Consider the following 22,271-nt stretch of genomic DNA (forward strand, 5'->3'; position numbering starts at 1 on the left):
TATGCACCCTGAGTGAGTTTGGCGCTTCTACATTTGAAATTCACTGAGAAAAGAAACAAAAACAAACATCGACGATATTTTGCCCCACCGTAGGAGGTATATATTTCTCCGTCATCTCCTACTTATTGAAGAGCAGTTTGTTTACGCTTCGGCACCCGAAAAAAATTTGGTAAAAAAATCAATTAAAGCGAAGTTTCATAACTGAATTACATTTGTAAAGGCTAGAAATAAGCAATAAAACTAAGAATCCGATGTTTCGTGGAGAATACAGTCTGTTCTCGAGTTACGCGGTTCTCGACTTACGCGGATTCGGAGATACGCGGTTTTCAAAGTTTGACAGTAGATTGGGTTTATTACATCGATTTAAATTCCTGAGATGTACAACCACACGAATAAATATGTAAATTACACATTTGCATAACTTACGCTTTTTATTTCGTTTGCTGCAATTTATGTTGTTTGAATACGCTTGCATTGCATTCATATTAATGAACAAAGAAAATTTTTGAATATTCTATGATGCATGTACACAAGAGCTCGATCTCTTAACTCCTAGTATAAACTATGTGTCAAGCAATATTCGAGATACGCGGAAATTCGAGATACGCGGATTTCTCTGGTCCCCATAATCCGCGTAACTCGGGAACAGACTGTATTGCTCGTTTTATTCGCGTTTGTGTTTCGGTTTGTTTACGTTTTGTCCAGCTGTCGGTTTGTCTACGTTTCGAAATGACATTTGACAAGAGCTAGCGCGACGTCGCGTTTTTCGCTGTTTCTACACTAGCGCGATTTGTGCGACATTTTTTTTGTATGGAGTTCGGCCGCCTGTCAGGCGACGTCGCGTTTCGTGACGGGACGTCGCGCTGTAGTGTGTACCCCGAGTAAGAAAACTGACATCTCGCTTCTTCAGAAACTGTCAGTTGTCAAACAGCCGTCGTGGAATTCAGTTGTCGGTACCGTGTATTATTGCATCGTTTCGTGTTGTTGTGGAGGAGTTTTTCCGTTTTCTTCAGTGAAAACGCTTTCCATTGCTTATCAGTGCGATCACCGGACGACCCAGGATCATGTTCAGTTTGTTAACAAGTTCATGCAAAACTGTGCTTAAGAAGTGGTGTGTAAACGCGGTGAAAACAGTGGAATGAAAACACAGCGCCCCCCCAACCCCGACACTCCCCTCCGCGAAGTGCAAAGTGTTTCCGAAACAGTTATTTGGAGATATTTATTTACATAGTTTTCGTAATTTTCACACGGATACAAGCGCTACAGCAACAGGTAAAGAATACATTTTCGATGCCACACATAAAGTAAAAAGGTGTTTTAAAAATAATGCAAGTGCCTACGTTGCTTCTTCGTTTGGAATATTGCCCGATTATCATATGATCGTGTGTACTATCTACGTAATGATCGCTGGGGGTTTTGTTGTTGGTTAGTTCAGGCGTCTGGTTTACAATACAAATTTTTCTAAAACATGTTGGCCCTTCAGATGAGACAATAAACAGTTCATATTATCTACGTGTTGTGTGTGATATCTTACAGAGCAAGCAAGTTTAAGAAATAGTCAAACTGGTAGTCAGAGCTTTGCACTCCGTGCAGGCTTTTGCGGCTAGTTCAGCTGAGGTTGGGCTTCGAGCTCCTTCGCTCAGCTCCGATCGTAGCCCGAAAGTGGGTCACTAAAATCCGCTACTTCGCCCCACGACTGCCATTCGAAACGGTCGCTTCGATCATGCATGTCCATCCCACCCACATCCCAGCATCTTTCCCCCCCTGCGACGTCCAGCGCAAGAACTTGTTTCTTTCAGGCCTCCGCTACACAATGTTTTCCTCCATTCTATCCGCAGAAGAAGCAGGAAAATCACACCTACCGTATCAGGGGTCAGGTGTCGTATCGAACTGCTTTTTGGACTATCTGTTCCCATAGAGTAAATTTTTAGATAGGTATTTTACCGATACACAGCACATGTTGTAGCTCGTTTATTGGGGATTAATGTATAAGCCATACAGCTGGAAAATAACGGAATCATACATTAGAATCGCTACAGCAGATCCCTTCTTGTTTCGTTATAATATACTTTTGATCTGGACAAGATTCATTCGTTAACAGCTTGCCGTATTGTAACCTCTTTAAGTCCTCCGGATGGATGCGCCTAAACCATTGGCAGGACCAGTTATTTTCGCATAAGTTCAGAAAACTCGTCAGATGCGAAAAGCGGGTGCACACGTCGCCCAACTCGGTAAGACGATTGTGACTTACGTCCAGCTTCCACAGGTTCGGCATTCCCCAGCGGGAAACGTTCAGCACGGTGAGCCGGTTGTGGGACATCTGGAGCTTCTCGAGTGGAACACGCAGATGAAGCATCGAGGTGGATACGTTGGTCAGCTCGTTTGCCGCCAAGTTGAGACCGCGTACCTGTGTGAGGTACAGGTCATCCATGTTGAAACTTCCGATATGGTTGAAGGATAGCTCTATCGTTTCGAGTCGTATCAACGAGTTCCAGCCCGCCGGGGCAGACGAAAGACGATTGTGGCTTCCATTGATATTTCTCAGCATCGGTAGAAAACTCCAGCGTGTTAAATTGAGCGTTCGCAGTTGGTTGTGCGATACTGAAAGTTCCTGCAGGATTGGCATCGGGACAGTAACGTCAATGTCCTCCAGTTGGTTCCAGTCCAAATGTAGGCATTTCAGTTCGTTCATCGCGCCGAACCAACTCATGTTGACGTAGTGCAGACTATTGTTAACCAGGGACAACTCTCTGATGGGCAGTTGAGCCCCAGCGATGGGTAGCTCGAAGATGGTCAGTATTTGGTTGTGACTAAGGTCCACCGTCTTTAATAGTGGGACGCTGAGGAAATCGTTCAAATGGAGATACCGCAGCAGGCAAAACCGTATGATCAACCTTCGAAGTACGGAAAGCAAACCTATTGTCCTCGGAATTTCCATCAGGGCGCAGTGGTCGATAAGCAGCTGAAATGTTTTCCGATTGTGTTGGATATAAATATTCCGCAGCACTGGTGCTTTGAACAAGAAGTACATATCAAACGAAGCGGAACTTAAGATGGTAAAGGAGGTCTGATTCCATTCCGATGTCTCGAAAGATGTCACTCCTTTGTACGTCAACACTTCGCGGTACGAATCCATGTCACACACTTTATTCCATGTTATCCTGATTTGTGCACATGCTATAGCACAACTCCCATCTGTTTGTAACCGAAATGTCACATGAAGAAAGCAGATTTAGTGAGAGTGGGATAACCTAAAATTCTTTAAGCTAAGACTTACACAAATTTGCTAACAAAATAGATGCCATCAGTGTCACAATCCATGGCGTGTTTCTATTAACGATGGATATGTTTAAACGGAAAGTTTTTGTTACTCTCATTTTCATTCGAGTTAAATTGTGAAACTGATTCTCTGGAGCGCAGTTTGGTCAATAATATTCCATTTACTGTTGTACCCTTTGGAATGCATTGACATTTGAATGTAATCACGTGCTTACCATTACAACGTACTTTTTGTGTTCAATAAAGGTTCTGATAATTTGGTTCGGGATACGCTTTGAAAAGATTTCTAGAATGTACGGTACATCCAATCTTTTGAATCGGTTAGCGTACTGATCGGCTTTTAATGGGTGAATTAGACTACCAACCCGATATAAACACCTCTCAACTACAACATCACCCCAAACAGAACTTGAAGGTGTATCGAAGTAGGCATTAAAAAAATGCGTTTGCCGAAGTATCTACCAGGTCAGTACGAATACGGCTTTTGGAAGATTCTGGAATACATTAAGTGCACATTTTTCTTCACATTTTAGAGCTGCCATTTTTTCTTCTAATGTTGGTGAGATGCTGCAAAGGAAACTGTAACTTCAGCAAAGGCTATGTCTGCGAGTTGGCTACAATTGACTTCGGAAACGATGGTTTCTATAAGCTCCGGGCGGCTGTAAACAGTATAAAACCATCACAGGTGGTTAGAATCCGGCGTCTTCTTGTACCGAATTTGATTTCTGGGCCGTTCTTGCTACGTTTGGCACTCTTAGCAAAGAGTATTATCTACGATGTGTACCGCGATAGCGTATTTCTTTTTCCTGCGAACGTAGACATTACGGAACTTACGCTGAGAAACGCTTCTTCCTTAAAGTCGTTCATCATCGGTGGTGAATGTCGGCTAAGACTACTTGTCATTGAACAGTCCTCCCTCGATCATATCCCACAGATGGTGGACAAAGTGCGTGGCCTCAGAATCATCTGGTTAACATACAGTCTACTCACCGAGCTTAAGTTGGATGCGTTCTTAAATGCTTCCGAACTGATGCTCGTGAACGTTGCCTTCAATCAAATTACCCGACTTACTCTCAGTAACACTCGTGGCAACAGCTCGCTCGTAGAGTTAAACCTGGAAGGGAATCGGCTGGAGATCCTGGACATGAGCCTGTTCGTACCGTTCGTGCGACTCGATCGCCTCACGCTGACGGGCAATCGGTTGAAGCAGCTAGCATCGACCAAAACCACCAACTTTCCTGCCTTGAAAGCACTCACTCTCGAGCGGAACAATATAACCGATTTGTCCTGGATCAACCAGCTCGTTCTGTCGCAGTTGAAAGTCCTCATGCTCACTGATAATGCCATAACGCAACTGCCAATCACTTGGAACACGTTACCGAAACTGATCACCCTCGGATTGCAAGGAAACCGACTGAGGACACTGGACATAAGCTGGTTTAGATCGCTCAAATCCGTGGAACAAATCTATCTGCTAAAGAACCAGCTAGAAACTGTTTATTCGAGTGGGCCGGCCTTTCGGTGGCCATCGTTGAAATTACTCAACCTTTCCAACAATCGTATCTCAAAGCTGAATCTCACCGGCTGTCAAATGTCGAATCTCTTCACGCTGGTCCTGCATGACAACTTGCTCCAACGGATTCCCCCGGGGATCTTTCAGCAAAATCCTGTCCTTTCCTTAGCCATCAGAAACAATCCCCTCAAATGTTCCAGCTTAGAACAGTTTCGCGTTCAACTTGTCGCGCGGAAGCTTCGACCGGCATTCGAACAGGCGAACTCGGGGAAAACATGTTCCAACACTTTGCTTCGAATTTCGGAAATAAATCAAACGATATGCTGTGAGGCATAAGGCCGTTAGATATAATGGCAATTTAAATATCCCATGCATTAGTCCATTTTGTTATCTTATTTTCACTGGTTAGTCCATCAATTATCACTATTGACTTGTTACTCAGAATAACAACAAGAAGTTGTAATGTTTTTTTAAAGATCAACCCAACTGTTGGTACTGAGCATACCACTTCCATTGGCACAAGGCTCGCACTACGTTTTATCTAGTATCTAGACTAGACTAGGCAGAAGACTATCAAACGTGTGTAGTGTGTTTAAGGCAGTAGCTATGAAGTGTACGTACATAGTTAATAGCGGACGGGCCATTTTCTTTATTTATTCTTTAATTCCTTCCTCCATCCATAGCCGGGGGTGCATCGTATTTCTTCACTTTTGTCACTTTTGTGACACTGGTCGGAATCGGCTCATCTAACGATTCCTGCATACCGGGCAGTTATTGTATCCTAGAATTGGTTGATTTAACCAAGAATGGCATGGCAGTATTGCGGAGCTCTTCTAACGCGTCGACAATAGAAATCAACAAGTTGATCCTATCCTCAGCACCATCCGGATCAGTTTTGTTGCGTTTGGCCCAGTTCGCAGATTCACTGTATCTACTAGGATACAAAGATCCGGTGTTTCAGATACTCGAAGGAACGGATTTTCTCGAAATAAGTATCCAGGGCAAAGGGCTTCGTTCGTTCGTGGTAAACGGCATCAATAATTGGCTTACTTCACTGGATCTGGTAGAAACGTCACTCGATCGGATCCCAACAACAATCGGTAATATACGAGCTCTACAAGCACTAAGCATTTATCAGAGCAACGTTGGCAGAGTGAACTTCGATGCGTTCCTGAACAATCGTGCCTTACAGTATCTCTACATCGATGAAGGTCGCATTACCGAGCTTTCTCCAACCAGTGGCAAGGACGCGATCCTGCCTATCGCATACCTTTCACTGGCCGGCAACCGACTCGTGCATGTTGACATGGCAGTGTTTCGATCGTTACCAAATTTGGTTGAGATAAATTTGAGAGAGAACCCAATTCAATCCATCGATAGCAGCTCTCTCGTGACGTTGCCTGCCCGTAATAAACTCTAATCTCCGTACTGTAATATATAAAAAATCGACCTAACACGGGTGACATTGCCAGAGCTCACTAGGCTTCTACTGCACTTTAATCGACTGAGTTCGATTCCGACACAATTGGGGAAGCTCAAGAGTCTATGGTGGATCACGTTGGGCAATAACTCCATCAAAGACGTCGATCTAGCTCCTCTAGCCCGCTTACCAATGTTGAACACGATTGACATCGACAACTGTAACACCGAGCGCGTCTACAGCAGCGTTGTGCCACTAGTCCTACCCAGTTTAGCCTCGTTGGCGTTGTTTCAAAATAACGTGCGCCGTTTCAACCTGACCGGTTGCGAACTACCTAGCATTAAGTCCATAGCTCTTTACAGTAACCAGCTGAGGGTGGTGCCGGGTGTTATTATACGCTATCCTGAGCTGCGCATGAACTTGATCGATAATCCAATACAGTGCGACATGCTTCAGGCCTACAAGACAGCGATCGCTAGTGGCCGTTTGATGCTCGACAGAACAGCTAAGGATTTATGCTCTGCTGGGAACTTTATCTATAACGACCAGGGTAACTTCGTTTGCTGTATCGCCAAAGAGCTACAAAAACAAACCTGATGTGGAAGTTATTAAAGGAAAGTATAAGACAATTTATTTTGTGGACCACTTAAAACAGTCTTGGTGTTTGGACATTTTTCATAACCTTGGTCCTGAGAAACAGATCTAAATTATGAACCTGGTGTAGTGGAGGATCATAGAGCTGAAAAGGCTTGCTGAACAATAGATATCCATATAAAACGAAAACTATTAAAAAGGCATTAGTAAATGATTTCGAATTCATAGGAAATAGATCATTCGAGGAATTGGTATTGTATGAATAGTGAAGCATCTGTTTTCACCGATGGTTATTTTTTAATCATAATTTAACTAGGACGTCTGGACGTCAGTGATACATTGGTTTATCATATGCTAATGATCTTTTTTCACTGAACAAGGAGAAGAGAGATAAAATGCTGCTCCGTATCGCATTAATTCTGTAGTACTTTCATCACATTCAAAGGACATCCATAAAGTCGCGAGTTTTAACTATGCATTCCGATTTAGTCCTAGCATTCCTGCTTTGTGTATTTTCTATAAGCTTTTGCAAGGCCCAGTGCTCCAACGACGATGAGTTCAGTTGCTTTATTCCCAAAGTCAACATATCTGCTGGTGGTCTGGTGAAGCTGCAAGCGGAAATGTTAAGCGCACCGTTTCGATCATACTACATTGAAAAACTTATCGTGGTCAACCCTCCTTCCGGGGCCTTTCTGCAGCGAGTCGCTTTGATGGTCAATCAGATCAGTTTCGATGTGTATCACGAACCGGTCATGCAGCTACTCAGCGACAACACCTTGCAGTCCATTACTTTGAACAGGGCACAAAACCTGCACGGATTTGTAGTCGACGGAACGAACGATCATATGAAGGAGTTGGTGATCGACCACAGCCTGCTTGATCGTGTTCCATCGACACTTGGCAAGCTGCGCCAGTTGCGACTTATTCAGATAAGGTACAGCCATATAGAGATGTTGTCCCTCGAGGTGCTTGCCAGCAATGCTGAGCTCATGTATGCGACATTCACGAATAGTCGTATCGCCAGGGTACTGCCTCTGAAAAATGCCAACACCGAGTTGAAGCTGAGAGAGATAGACCTGTCCGAAAACCTTATCGAGCACCTGGACATGTCTAGCTGGGCTCCGTTTAAAGCGCTGATTAGGATCAATCTTAGCCATAATCGCCTGCTGGTACTAGACACACAGCACTCATTTACGTTAGACAATCTCACTACGTTGTATCTCGACTCGAACCACCTGAAGACGATCGACATGAGGCACCTTACCTTACCCCAACTGCAAACAATATCACTGAACGATAATAACTTTACCGAGGTGCCGTCTAGCTGGGGCAAAAAGGAAGCTCTATCCTATATATCCATCAACAACAACTATATTACATCGTTCGATTTCGGTTCATTGCGTTCGTTGACTTCTTTGGGCACCATCCTGCTTGAATCCAACCACATCCACAGTGTAACCGTAAGCAATCCCGTTGTTCATCTACCGCAGCTGAAATGGATCTACCTTGCCAATAACACCCTGAATCGGATAGATCTCAATGGTACCGATTTTCCGCAACTCTCCTACCTTACGTTGGCTCATAACCAGTTTACTTCCGTGCCAACAGTCTTCAGGAAGTACCCGAACCTGCGCCTGTCGGTGGAAGTAAATCCGATTAAATGCGATAACTTCAAGGCGCACCATTTACACCTGGAATCGTTTCAAATCATTAGCGTTTACGCCTGGGAAGACGATAGATGTCCGGATTTGTTCATCACTTATGGTGGTTATAATTACTGTTGCGTTGGTTAGTGGAATTTAGCTCTAAAAAGGAGATAACGTGAACATGTATATCCATCTAAGAGTATATTGACATAAACTTTCAGATGTAGTAGTGTCGAAAATATAAAAATGTTCGAATCCCAGATTAGTGTCTCGAATAGTATTTATCCCTTACGAATAAGCCTTACATAAGGGATACAAAAACACTTTTTTAATTTTTTTTTTTTGCAACACAGGGGAACTGTCGTGAAGCTAATCGCATTCTAAATGTGTTCCAATTGTAATTATGAACGTTAAATCAAATTTAATGTTGATTGGAGTTGTTAAAAAAGTATAATATATATGAGCTAGACGGTTCATTCCAGGTTTAGTGAAGTACAAAACGTTGTCGAGGTCTGGAATGGGTCGCTCGCCCCTTCATCGAAGAAAACTAAGCTTGCTTCCAGTACAAGTGCTAGTGCTTTTAATCTGCTTCCAAAGTCTGGCCCTTCCTTGTCTGGCCCAGTGCGATTCGATAGGTTTTCTGGTATGCATTTTCACAAAAGTGAACATGACCTCGGACGGTGGGGCGAAACTACGCCGGATCATCGACGACGAGGACCAGTACTTCGCGTCGATTCGCATCGAGAAGTTGATCGTCAGCAGCTCAGCATCGGGGCCGTTCCTTTTGCGCATCGGAGCCTACTCTGACTCCATCTCGTACGTCCAATATCGAGACACGGTGTTCCAGCTGCCTTCCGGAAGCACCATCACCCAACTCTACATTGGTGGCAGTGGAGCTCTGCGAACATTCACCGCCGGACAGAACGGTGCCCTAGAGCGACTGTCCATTGCAGACTGTCTGTTCGATCGACTCCCGCCAACTCTGGGAAATATGGTTAGTTTGCAGCGTCTGGCTATCAACAAATGCCTTCTGACCGGGTTGCGAATGGACATGCTGGCCGCAAATCGTAATCTGGAGGATGTCGATTTGGCTGATAACAAGATTCGGCAGCTCTTTCCGTTGACCGCTAACAAGGATACTGCCGAGTTGACCGTTGCGACAATAAACCTTGCGAATAACCAAATCGAACTGCTCGATATGGCGGTATTTGCCTCTCTGACGGAACTGAGATGGCTCAATCTTCGCAACAACGGAATCACTCAGCTCGGAGCTTCCGCTCCAATAATCCTTCCCAGTCTAACAAGATTTTCAGTGGACTACAACAAAATCTCTTCGGTTAATCTAGCAAACGTTACATTCTCTAAGTTGTACTTGGTGAGCTTGGACGAGAACGCTCTTACGAATGTGCCGACTCAATTAGGCAAATTTCCCAGCGCGCGCGTGCTGTCGCTCGTAAAGAACAAACTTAAACGGGTTGATCTAAGCATGCTGCGCCCTATTAGTTCCACGCTAGAGCAAGTCTACTTTTCTAGCAATGAAATCGAATTTGTCCACGCCAGCACCCCAATCGCAATGCCCCAGTTGGAGCTGTTGGTACTCGAGGATAACCGGTTAGCGTCGATCAACCTGACTGGATGTGAACTCCCCAATATCAGTGCAATCGGGCTGTCCAACAATTTGTTTAGGACCGTTCCAACCCTGTTCCAGCGTTTCCCAAACGTGCAGCTGTCTCTGGATGGCAATCCCCTTAAATGCAGCACCCTGCTGCCGCTGAAAAATCGACTTACCGAGGCACGTCTCATCATAAACACTATTCGGATCACAGACCAATGCCCCACAAACGGCTCGATTCCCTACGATGAGTATAACAGAGGTTGTTGTTACAGCTAATCATGATTCTCGAACACATAAAATAAAAATTAATGGGTTTTCACGGCCTCCTTAGGCATTTGAGCGTGTGAAGTTTTCTCCGATTAAGTTTTATTTTGTAAATCCGAACCAGCTACCAACACAGTTACCTCTGATCATACTCTTGCTTTTGGGAATAAGCAATTAACGCGTTACTTATACATAGTTCATAGAAGATGTTCAACAATTGGTTTTAAATATTTATCAGGTCGGTTCTGCAGGTTAGAAAATTGGCCCACGAGCGACGAGGCATGGGTTCGCATCCCAACCGAGACCAGACCCCTATACGAGAGGACTAACTATCCACGTACACAAAGGGAAACAGTCTTGCAAACCCTTAACGGGCAGGCATGACCAAGATATATGGTCGTTATGCCAAGAAGAAGAGGGTTTAGATCCAAAGCTGGAACAGACGCATTACAAGCGGTAGCCATCGGAAGCAATGGATCACGAGAACACAAAACATTACGACGAAAAGAAGCGCTTAATATAGATCTGGGCCGGTGGGCTCAACTTGGTGCATAGACGAAGATTTCAGTTAGAAGAGAAGGAGCATCAATTGAACCAGTTAATAATTTTTGTAAAAATACAAAAAGAAACGTAGTAATATAAAACACACTTTTCACAGTTTGTTTTTTTTTTAACACAGGTGGACAGTCGTGAAACTAATGGCGTACTAAATGTAAATTATTGTAATTGTGATCCTTAAATCACATTTAATTTTGATTGAAATTTGAGTGTTGTTAAAAAAGTATAATATATATGAGCTAGACGATTCTTTTCCAGTATTAGTGAAGTACAAACCGTTGTCGAGGTCTAGAATGGGTCGCTCGCCCCTTCATCGAAGAAAACTAAGCTTGCTTCCAGTACAGGTGCTAGTGTTTTTCATCTGCTTCCAAAGTCTGGCTCTTCCTTGTCTGGCCCAGTGCGATTCGACAGGTTTTCTGGTATGCATCTTCACAAAATTGAACATGACCTCGGACGGTGGGGCGAAACTACGCCGGATCATAGACGACGAGGACCAGTACTTCGCGTCGATTCGCATCGAGAAGTTGATCGTCAGCAGCTCAGCATCGGGGCCGTTCCTTTTGCGCATCGGAGCATACTCTGACTCCATCTCGTACGTCCAATATCGAGACACGGTGTTCCAGCTGCCTTCCGGAAGCACCATCACCCAACTCTACATCGGTGGCAGTGGAGCTCTGCGAACATTCACCGCCGGCCAGAACGGTGCCCTAGAGCGACTGTCCATTGCAGACTGTCTGTTCGATCGACTCCCGCCAACTCTGGGAAATATGGTTAGTTTGCAGCGTCTGGCTATCAACAAATGCCTTCTGACCGGGTTGCGAATGGACATGCTGGCCGCAAATCGCAATCTGAGGGATGTCGATCTGGCCGAGAACAAGATTCGGCAGCTCTTTCCGTTGACCGCTAACAAGGATACTGCCGAGTTGACCGTTGCGACAATAAACCTTGCGAATAACCAAATCGAACTGCTCGATATGGCGGTATTTGCTTCTCTGACGGAGCTGAAACGGCTCAATCTTCGCAACAACGGAATCACTCAGCTCGGAGCTTCCGCTCCTATAATCTTTCCCAGTCTAACGAGTCTTTTAGTGAGTTACAACAAAATCTCTTCGGTTAATCTAGCAAACGTTACATTCTCTGAGTTGTCCTTGGTCAACCTGGACGAGAACGCTCTTACGAATGTGCCGACTCAATTGGGCAAATTTCCCAACCGGCTCGTGCTGTCGCTCGCACAGAACAAACTTAAACGGGTTGATCTAAGCATGCTGCGCCCTATAAGCTCGACGCTAGAGCAAGTCTTCTTTTCGAGCAATGAAATCGAATTTGTCCACGCCAGCACCCCAATCACAATGCCCCGGCTGAAGCTGTTGGTACTCGAGGAAAACCGGTTAACGACGATCAACCTGACTGGATGTGAACTCCCCAATATCAGCGCAATCGGGCTGTCCAACAATTTGTTTAGAACCGTTCCAACGCTTTTCCAGCGTTTCCCAAACGTGCAGCTGTCTCTGGATGGCAATCCCCTTAAATGCAGCACCCTTCTGTCGCTGAAAAACCGACTTACCGAGGCACGTCTCATCATAAACACCATTCGGATCACAGACCAATGCCCCACAAACGGCTCGATTCCCTACAATAACAAAAATAAAGCTTGTTGTTTCAACTAATCATTTGCGTTGTTTATGATGCTTAAAAAAAATAAAAAATAAATTAACGGGTTTGCACGGCCTCCTTAGGCATTTGTGCATGTGGTGTTTTTTTCGATTAAGTTTTATTTTGTAAATCGAAATCATTTACCGACACATTTTCTATAATGTAAAAGATTCATATGATAAAGAAGAAGTTCAACAATTGGTTTAAATATATTTTAGGCCGGTTACACCGGTTAGAAAATCAGCCCACGAGCACCGAGGCGGTCCGTCGACGGCATGGGTTCGAATCCCAACCGAGACCGGTCTCTCCCCTGTACGAAAGGGACTGACTATCCACGAGCACCAAGGGAAAAAGTCTAGTAAGCTCTTAATCGAAGTGTGACCGAAGAAGATGATGCATCTGATCCTTTGTCATTGATAGTTTATGCAGTATACTTCATTTTTCGAATCGATTCCATCGTCAAAGATGCGCGCAGATGCTCGCGATCCAGCTTCTCGTTCGCCGGCGGGATAATTAGAATCTTCCTGTTGATGAGCGCAGAAACCCGAAGCTCTGGGACTGGGCTTCGATTCCACTGGCGCACACGGGCGGATAATGATGATGCAATCGATTGCTCACTATCATCGGAGGAGGCGGTAATTATTTTGGCTCCCCCGTTCAGTGAGGAGAGTCTCAAGAAGTGCCCCAACATCTTCTCCTGGGTCGGTGTGAATTAAAAAAACCAATACCGTGGAGCGACTGCCGCTGCCGGAGAGCAGAAAGACGAGGGAGGAGTGTATTTGCGAATGTCGGAGCCGGCACGGTTCAAGCGGAAAGCGTCGATGTTGTTGGTGAAGATTGCTCCGAGCGATGGAGTCGTTGAACTCCGTCATCATAACTGTTCTGACATGGGATTGTGTGCACCGCTAGACCGGTAGACCGATGTTGCTCCGATCTTCGGTTTTGAGCTGCAAAAACAAAAATGAAAACAAACTCGTGAATTTCATGTCTCGACCGCAGAAAGCCCATAGTTAACACCAAGAGGGAAGTGTGGCGTTGTGTTTTTGTTTGGTCGCAGTTGCTTTCACCGGGACAGAGGATCCCGAAACGAATTTCACACACCAACAACCCGGGTGTCATCGCAGACCGACAGCTGCGACACCGAACAACGCCGTATAGTGGAACAACCCGTTTTCGGCCGACCGCACCACACCCCCTTCCCTGGCCACTTGTCATCCCCTCCGGAGTAATCCTCATAATCATTTTCTATTAATAATTCCTTCGTGTGTCTTTCCGCCTCGAGAGGAATTCGCATCGGAATGCGTTCACATGTTATGCTATTTCTCGCCTCGGGCACAATCCCCGAAACATTACGCCCGACAGGTTCGGTGTCCCGCCCTCCGGTAGGCTAATGTGGTCCAGGGTAAATATGTGTTTATTGCTTCAGGACGGTGAGCAGCAGCGTGTGGTGGCATACTTTTGGTGGCCGGAACTGAGGCGAAGTGGTCTATACATAAATCTGCCACCAGACCGGTGCAGTGGTCGTTGTGGGTCAATGAACGTGCATTGTGGCACACAGGGTAGTCGATTTCTCAGTTAGTGTTTCTTAGTCAGAATTGCTAACAAGTTATATATACGTTACGTATACATTTAATTAAAAATACATAAAAAAATACATTTTCCTGTTTTTTTTAAATGTTTTTTTGTTTTTCCCTTTTTTTTTACAGAACACCTCTTCGGACGGAACACTTTCTAATGACACGGTTTAATTTCATCCCCAAGTCTGCAACACACTGGATAGCTTCTTCCAACGAAGTTGTCCCCAGTCTTGCCTTCATTAACATTTCATGAAGCGTTTAAACGGTTTATTCTTTTAAAACGCCCTGCCTTGGAAGCGGGTTGCTTTAATGCGTTTACATTCAACAGGACCATTTAAACTGTACTCTTTTCTTTCCTCCCAGGGATTTGTTTGCTCAACAAAATGTGTGTCAAATGTGAATAGGGTTGGTGTGAACCTGTTTCTGTAGTGATATTGTTAAAATAAAAACCGACCTAATGTTGCTTTAGCAAAAAAAAAGAGAGAGCTTAAAACACATTCGAGGCTCCATGTCCCGTCCATGTGCCAACTGCATGTAGGAAACACTGGTAGACAGGGTACGAATCCTTCCATCCAACCACAATGCACGATCTCTTCACGACCGTCCTCTCCAAGAGGGATCTGTCCCGCGCCGGGGAACTGTTTTCCATCGCGGACTATGAGATTGTTAACGATTTAACCGAGGTGGTGAGTATAACGAAATGAAATATACCATACAATCAAATGTATCGCTCACGGCTTGGTCGGGTTTCGTTCGCCTGCTTCAGTTGGAGGAAATTTCCTCCATCATTTCCCACGAAGACTACCTGCAGAACAGCAACGATCAGTCGGTGATCGAGATCTGCATCAATCGTGTCACGTCCTGCATCAAGAAGACGAACACGATCGAGAAGCACTGCGCGGGTTTGGTGAACCTGCTCGAAACCTGCCTAAGGTATAACCTGCAGCCGTCCGGGAAGGATGTGGATCCGCCGCATGCCAAAATTTCCTCTGACATCATCTCCAGCATTTTCCTGGTATGGGATGTTGCAAACACGTTTCGTATGGACAATATGTTCACCTGTTTTTACTAATGTTTTGCAGAATTACAACAAAAAAGTCGTGATGGAAGTGACGCTACCGGTCGCGGTTAAGTTTTTGAACCAGGGCAACCTGGAGCTGTCCCGAAATCTGGCCAGCTACCTTTCGTCGGCTGCAATCGAGTACTCGTATCTGCTGTCGCCGCACGTGCACGTCATTCTCGAGTCGCTGCTGGGCGGAAACTACGGGCTGTGTCACGTGCTGTCGCAAATCTACGAAGCCACCCCCGATCCAATCAATGCGGCCGGTCCCAAGTTTGTCGAGATTGTACCCCGCTGTGAGCTGCAGGAGCAGCTCGTCATCCTGCAGCTGCTGGTGACGATCGCGAAGCTACGCCCTTCATGTCTAACCGAAAGCATTCCTTCGCTGCTCGAGTTGGCAACCACAAGGCCACCGCTATCGGCCGCCGCACTGCTTGTTTTGCTGAAGCTTGCCGAAGCAAAGCCGATCAAACTGGCCGAGTACACGGAAGCGTTCAAGTTGATCGCCCACGGCGTCCCCCAGACGGTGGGCTTCGCGGCACAAATTCTCTCCGCCATCGGTCGCTCCGGTAAGGACCGGGCACAGGTTGCGCTCGATTTCGTGCTGGAACATCTACCACGGGCGGATCGACCCCTGCAGACGATCCTGCTAAACGAAGCGACCAAACTGTGCACCAAGTACCCGGTCCTGTTCACCGACAAGGTGACCTCCGTTGTACGGCAGCGTCAGCTCAGCAACAACAACAGCCAGATCAAGCAGACCACTTCGGGCGGGGTCACTATCGTGAACCTGAACTCTTCCGCCACCCTGCCGACACCGACAAACACCAGTGTAACGCACCCGGTCGCTTCGGGGAATGGGCTCCATGGTTCCACGGGAAATGGCTCCACCGCCAATGGCAGTGCGGCCACTTCGGGTGGCATTCTGGGAGGCGCTGGCATTGGCGGTGTGCCGTCTGGCTTTGGTCAACACCAAGGACTGCTGCTAGACCATGGACGACCGATTATTTCCAAAACACCCAACGTGGCCGTAATCAGCAATGGCGGAACGCACAATGCTAGCGCAACTCCTATGATATCGACGACGGTCATCAACACTTCCAACGGGACCAGCTCCACCATTCACCCGGCGCTGCTTACCAACTTCATCAATTCGGCCAATGGGATCTCGAATTCGGGCGCGGTGAACGGTTCTGGAGGGGCAGCAGGTGGTACAGTTGTCTCACCGACGCCACATCACACAGGGTTAGTTTTTGGGAAACCTCTCATACTTTCTCATATTAACTTATCTTTCACATCCCGTAGGTACACTCGAAACCGTCCAAAATTGGGTGATTCACGCAGTACTGGTCGATTGCACTCCGGCGGTGCCAACAAGAGCACGACCCGTCTTAACAACGCGGGCGGTTCGATGGGAGGCTTGCACAAATCTCGCCTCGGCTCGTCGCAACTCATTAACCAGTTCAACGGCGAAATGAGTGCCGGAGCGTCGATTGACCCGGAAAAAACTGCGACACCTGCAATCGGACCGAACGCAATTCCTGTCGCTAGCGGAACAACCAATGGCCATGGCCCTCCAGCGACAGCCACAAACACGACCGATGGGCCGCATGGAATCATGATGCACAACAGTCATCACTCGAGCGGAAACATGGCCATCAAGGGAATGGCAAGCAGCAGTGGGAGTGGTGTTGGAGGGTTGCTACTCGGTACTTCCGTGCCACCGCCCCTTAGCCAACATGTGACCATAACGGGTGAAAACAAGTGGGGTATTCCGCAAACCAAGATCACGTCCTGTGGAGTCACGGTGACGACGTCTCCGACACGTGCACCCCGGCCATACTCGCACGGTCCCAACACCAACACACCGATGGGATCGGCCGGTGCGCTCGGGGGAAAGAGTTCACTCGGTGGACTCAACCAGTCGACGGGTTCGATCGGCATACAGGTACACCATGCGTCACCGGCCTCGCCAACGATGTTCAACAACCACTCGCAGCAAACGTCTCCACAGCTTACAACCACACTATCGTTGCATTCGAGTGAAGATCCTGGCAATCAGGTAATGCAAAACCACTGACACTTGTTTTGAATCACTAGAACCGAAAACTTGGGCTATGTTGTAAAATCTTACCTTATGGGAATTTATGCTAGCTTTAACTTTATCTACAAATAAGTAACCAAAGAAATCTCCTATAGCAACGAATTGCTGATTTTAAGGCATATGAAGAAAACTCCATGGCAACATGCGATTTCCCACCAAACTATAGCTAAATTATTTTAAATAGTTGCCACGAAAGCAGCATCTAGTGTTGATTATTGGTACACAAAACAAAAACGTTACATATTAAATAAGTTTCACCCAGCAAATAAGATTGAAGGATTTGTGATGAAATGTTTTTTGTCAGGTAATCGTTTCCGGTCCAGCGACGGTCACAACGCGTCCCCGAAGCGATAATCGCAGCGTCACGATCCTGAACGCATCCTCCGGCACGGCAACCTCCGTCAACCAGCGCATGAGCGTGTTCGAACCATACCCGATGCGCGACACTATACAGCATTTCTGCGAGAAGCACCTGGACAAGATCAAAGCGTACACGGAGGCGGTGGCACAACAGATCCCTCCCCCGGCCAAGTGCATCATTGAGGAGCGGCGGGCGAAGAAGATGGCGAAGCTACACTTTGCCTGCCAGGTGCGCGGTCCGCACTGTCTCTACTCGCGCACCATGTTCACGATGCGGACGCGCAACCCGCGCACTTGGATCCACTTGATGTTCCTGGATCTACAAGCGCGGGCCGGCAAGAACGCCCTGAGCAGCTGGGATCCGAGCGTGAGCCGCCTGAAGCACTGCTGGGACACGCTCAAGTGCGAGAACCGGACGTTCATCACGCTAGTCACCAGCGCATTTCCGAACGGCAAGGAACAGGACGCACTGGTCAACGAGCTGCGCCATGCCGGGTTCTTCGATGTGTTCGAAATGGGTCCCGTGGCGGTTGATCCCAGTGGCACCATGGAAGCGTCGTCGTCGGGTGAACCACAGGGCAAAGCGGCATCCGGCAGTGCCGGCGTTGGAGCAACTTCAGCCGGAGGTGGCGCTGGTGCGGCCTCAACCGGCGACAGCACCGAGGATCTGGAAATGCTCCAGTGGGGTTGCTTCCTGTGCCACCATCCGGAGAAGGCGATGGGTTTCCTGCACGGCAACAATCAGCCAGTCATCGAGGGTCAGCTGAAGGAGAAGAAGGGGAAATGGCGCCTCTTCCGTCGTTGGCGAACGCGTTACTTTACCCTCTCCGGGGCACATCTTTCGTGCAAGGGTTCTGTGAGTGAGGTTAGTAGTTCAACACCAAAACTAATGCTATGCAAACAGGTTCACGTCGATCATGCCTCCATTCTACTTATTTTCTTTTCCCATAAGGCCGGTGGGGAAAGTATCGACGTAAACCAGATCCGCTCGGTGAAGGTGTCCCGGGGTGCCCGCAACATACCGAAGGCGTTCGAAATCTTCACCGGCGACCAAACGCTCATCCTGAAACCCAAGGACGGTAACAAGGCGGAAGAGTGGGTGCAATGTTTGAGCATCGTTCTCGCGCATTCGCAGGTAGGTGGATGGATTGTCATCATTTTCCTTCCCGCATTCCCAAAGCATTGCGTTTAGTTTGAGTATGGCCACAGCTAAGTTCTCTGCTGCGCTAGTTTATTGTTTTACAGTGGATTATTACAAGTATAAAGGGCTTAACGTCTATTTGTAGTTCGTAGTTTTTTTTTTCAACATTTTGATAGACCCGCTGGTTTTGATTTGGAAAAAGAGAACGTAGTATCTTCAAAAAAAGAAGACAGTTTTCTTCGATTCTGAGAACTGATTGGAAATGTATTACTGGAAAACATGAGTTCAAATGCGATGTTTTAAAGAGAAAATAAGAAAAGAATACGAAAATACGCTTACAACACCTTCCGCAATTCCACCTCGAACACAAGTGTGCTGTTCGGTGGGATCGTCGGCGGGGCACCCTTCTGTCCGTAGGCCAGCTTGTGCGGGATGATCAGCTTGCGCTTGCCGCCCACCTTCATACCGGCCACACCAAGGTCCCATCCCTTGATAACTTCTCCTCTGCCGAGGGCGAACTTCAGGCCCGGACCTTTGTTGGTGCTGTCGAACACTTTGTTGTTCGACTTCAGCCGCCCCTCATAGTACACCATAACCTTCTTGCCCGGCTTGGCCTCGGGTCCAGTGCCGACTTTAAGGTCCTCAACCACCAGACCGTCCTGCAGGGTGCGTACCGATTTTACCTCCTGCTTCTTGGGCGCGTCCTTGGCCGAATCTTTCGGACTAGCGTTTCCGTTCTGCGAGCCCTTGGAATCGTTAGCTTGCTTCAATTCCTTTCCCTGCTTTGCCTGCTTCTGATTCTGGGGAGCGGCCTTTTTCTGCTGCTGCGGGGCCGGCTTCTCTTCCTCCTCCTCCTCATCGTCGTCATCTTCATCGTCCTCATCGTCCTCATCATCGTCGTCCTCGTCGTCGTCGTCATCATCGTCGTCCTCGTCGTCGTCATCATCGTCGTCCTCGTCGTCGTCGTCATCATCCTCGTCAGCGCCATTGGTAACGCTATCCTCAAGCATCGACTCGGAGAACGTAGCATCTTCCTCATCACTGTCGGACGGCACCTCGCCGGAAGCTATTTCTTTGGCGACCTTGACCTTAGCCGCTTGCTTGGCACTACGCACCTTACCGGCATCACCATTCACTTCCTCCTCCTCCATCTCTTCGTCATCAACCTCGTCGTCGTCGTCCATGTCTCCGAATTCGTCCGGGAGCACATTTCCGGTGAGGTGCACCACACCCTGGCCTTTGGTGGCGAAGCTAATGTTGTCACCAGCGGCGAACTGCTGGTCCAAACGGACTTGCGGGATACTCTTGTTGAGCGTACACAGCAGGTATGTGATGTTATCCGTCGTCAGCATAACCTGTACATCGCCGGAGGAAGCTGTCAAATCCAGCGCGGCGTGGGTCAACTGGAAATCCTGCTCCACAACTTTGGAGTACTTCTTTCCCTGTTTGACGATCAATCCTGCGGAAAAAGTAACGCGAATGTTACTTTGAGTCTACAATGAGCCCCCTATGGCAGACAAATGTATCGATTCGACCCCCCGGAGGAAACCGCATGTATTCAGTTCCAAGAAGGAAAAGCAACACCAACAGCTCGGTCGGTACAAAAGTTTGCGAAAACGACTTACCCCAGAACATTTTGTGACTTTTTTAACTGTTACACGCTTTTATGAACGACGATAAAATAGATTCGCTGTTAGCGCACGTTTTCCCGGAAACTTGCGGACAAAGACTATGAACACTGAAAGAGTTGAAACGAGGTACGACGGACAAGCGTGTTGCTCTATCTGACAGCTATTGAACGAATGACTTTAGAAGAGCGGCAAACACCCGGTTTGGCGGTTGACAGTTTGACACAAACTCAAGGTTGGCCTTTTGAGAGGTGGGTCCATTGCATCGTTGTGGCAGCCATATTGCAATGGACTTTGTATGATGAAATTATCATGTTGCAACTGCTACTTTGCAACGGATACCCTAAGGCAAAGTAGAATGCTGCCATTACTTACTAACGAAACAGTTCAATAACAAAAAACCAACATCTCATGGGTGCCAAAGTAAGTTATAGAATGTGACGTTGTAGTGCGGTAATGTTGCCAGTGCACTGTTACCAGAATGTAGCACGAATTGTTAGCCTAAATATGGCACTTGCTAGTTCTTTCTAATTTCTAGCTGCAATCTTGGAATCACACTTAAGAAAAATAATGTAAAACTCAGATCGATTGTCAAAGTCACAACGATCCTATGAGCTCACCTCTTGTACCTTGGGTGTTGCTACTGACAGCTCTTCTGTGAAGCGTAAATGTATAAACCTTGGTACCGTGAAAATTCGAAATTTCGTGCAACGGAAAGTGAATTTCCTGTTTGTGAATTTTTAGAACAATTTCATTTGAAATATGCGTCCTTTTGTGCCTGGTGTTGCAGTAAAATTCCTGAATATGTCCACATGTTCAACTGTTTATTTTTATCTTTCTTTATAGGCCCGTGATAGTCCAACAACGCGCACGAACAGCCTGCCGGCAAGAAGCATTGGCAACAGCAGAACGGTTTTCTAGTACGTTACGCACAAGAAACAGAAGAATTCGAGATACTTAATCAGAGTTAATATATTGCTACTTGCAGTATCACGTATCAAAAAGACATTTCGCAGCCAACAAAAGTACTTAAATACGAGCTTTGTGGGGAACAAACGGCAAAGGGTAGTGCAGCATGCATTGCAATTTCTTATCAATTTACTCCGGCGTTAAGCGGTTAGCGATAGGAAATAGAGTTGTTTTAAGCGCATTTATACTTTTGTAAGACACCTAGATCGTTTTCTACATCTTATTACCGTAACTTAAAACGAAGAGATTTCATCCCGCATAAGAAGCGTAGGTAGCATCAACGAATGAAAGATGTGCGGGAATCAATCAAACCTATGGCTGTCATCTTTACGATACATTTCTAAGTAAATTTTTTAAATAATATTTGAGACGTTTAGTGAGAGCGATGGCGTGTGAAAGAAGAAAACATAGGCAGAGGCAGCGGATCCGAAGCGGAACATGTTTTTTCCCGCCGTGTGAGACATTCATCCGACACACGATTTATTGCGAACAATCAACCTCTAGCGAACGAAGGTTTTCTCGTTTTGTGTTCAGCTGCAAGAGGAGCTCTGTGCTTCGTACTTACATTCTACAGACGTATAACGTTGACTTTTTTACAGAATTTAGACCATAAGCTAGATAGAGGTTACATCCAGCCGGACGCGCGCAGCTGAAAGTAACGAGTTTAGTAGATAATTTATTCACGTTCGTTCGTTATACATCGTCCTAAATCAAAAGCAAATAAAACCGGACTGCTACATCTAATGGGTTTTATTGTGATATTTATTTCTTTCGGTTCACGCGCTGTAAAGTCCATCAACGCGAGATGGGGTTTGGTGTTAAACTTAGTTTCCATTTATTTTTCATCGTTTACCTTCCACATTTTTCCTTCTCACGTTTCCTTTATCGCT

At 46.5% G+C, this 22,271-nt stretch overlaps 6 protein-coding genes across 6 annotated transcripts; 5 read left to right on the top strand and 1 right to left on the bottom strand.

Moving 5' to 3' along the window:
- The first annotated feature begins 971 nt into the window (after positions 1 to 971).
- On the top strand, positions 972 to 22,125 carry LOC131263686 (protein melted). Its single transcript, XM_058265927.1, has 8 exons — positions 972 to 1,111; positions 14,483 to 14,805; positions 14,886 to 15,134; positions 15,202 to 16,424; positions 16,485 to 17,241; positions 17,588 to 18,508; positions 18,596 to 18,778; positions 21,259 to 22,125. Exons 2-8 carry the CDS (start codon positions 14,701 to 14,703, stop codon positions 21,331 to 21,333), a joined length of 3,513 nt encoding a protein of 1,170 aa, XP_058121910.1. The 5' UTR covers positions 972 to 1,111; positions 14,483 to 14,700; the 3' UTR covers positions 21,334 to 22,125.
- Positions 3,720 to 5,128, top strand: LOC131265339 (leucine-rich repeat-containing protein 15-like). The gene is made up of 2 exons (XM_058267598.1): positions 3,720 to 3,744; positions 3,813 to 5,128. Exons 1-2 carry the CDS (start codon positions 3,720 to 3,722, stop codon positions 5,126 to 5,128), a joined length of 1,341 nt encoding a protein of 446 aa, XP_058123581.1.
- LOC131265340 (leucine-rich repeat-containing protein 15-like) lies at positions 5,604 to 6,809 on the top strand. Its single transcript, XM_058267599.1, has 2 exons — positions 5,604 to 6,198; positions 6,265 to 6,809. The coding sequence occupies exons 1-2, from the start codon at positions 5,604 to 5,606 to the stop codon at positions 6,807 to 6,809; spliced, it is 1,140 nt and encodes a 379-aa protein (XP_058123582.1).
- On the top strand, positions 7,280 to 8,599 carry LOC131265341 (chaoptin-like). Its single transcript, XM_058267600.1, has one exon. It carries the CDS (start codon positions 7,280 to 7,282, stop codon positions 8,597 to 8,599), a length of 1,320 nt encoding a protein of 439 aa, XP_058123583.1.
- On the top strand, positions 11,333 to 12,556 carry LOC131265342 (chaoptin-like). The gene has a single exon (XM_058267601.1). The coding sequence runs from the start codon at positions 11,333 to 11,335 to the stop codon at positions 12,554 to 12,556; it is 1,224 nt and encodes a 407-aa protein (XP_058123584.1).
- Positions 18,874 to 20,565, bottom strand: LOC131263690 (46 kDa FK506-binding nuclear protein). The gene is made up of 2 exons (XM_058265933.1): positions 20,410 to 20,565; positions 18,874 to 20,243 (listed from the first exon to the last, which is right to left on the bottom strand). The coding sequence occupies exons 1-2, from the start codon at positions 20,417 to 20,419 to the stop codon at positions 19,120 to 19,122; spliced, it is 1,134 nt and encodes a 377-aa protein (XP_058121916.1). The 5' UTR covers positions 20,420 to 20,565; the 3' UTR covers positions 18,874 to 19,119.
- Positions 22,126 to 22,271: the final 146 nt, after the last annotated feature.

Source organism: Anopheles coustani, chromosome 2 (genome assembly GCF_943734705.1).
Source record: "Anopheles coustani chromosome 2, idAnoCousDA_361_x.2, whole genome shotgun sequence".
Taxonomy (NCBI): domain Eukaryota; kingdom Metazoa; phylum Arthropoda; class Insecta; order Diptera; family Culicidae; genus Anopheles; species Anopheles coustani.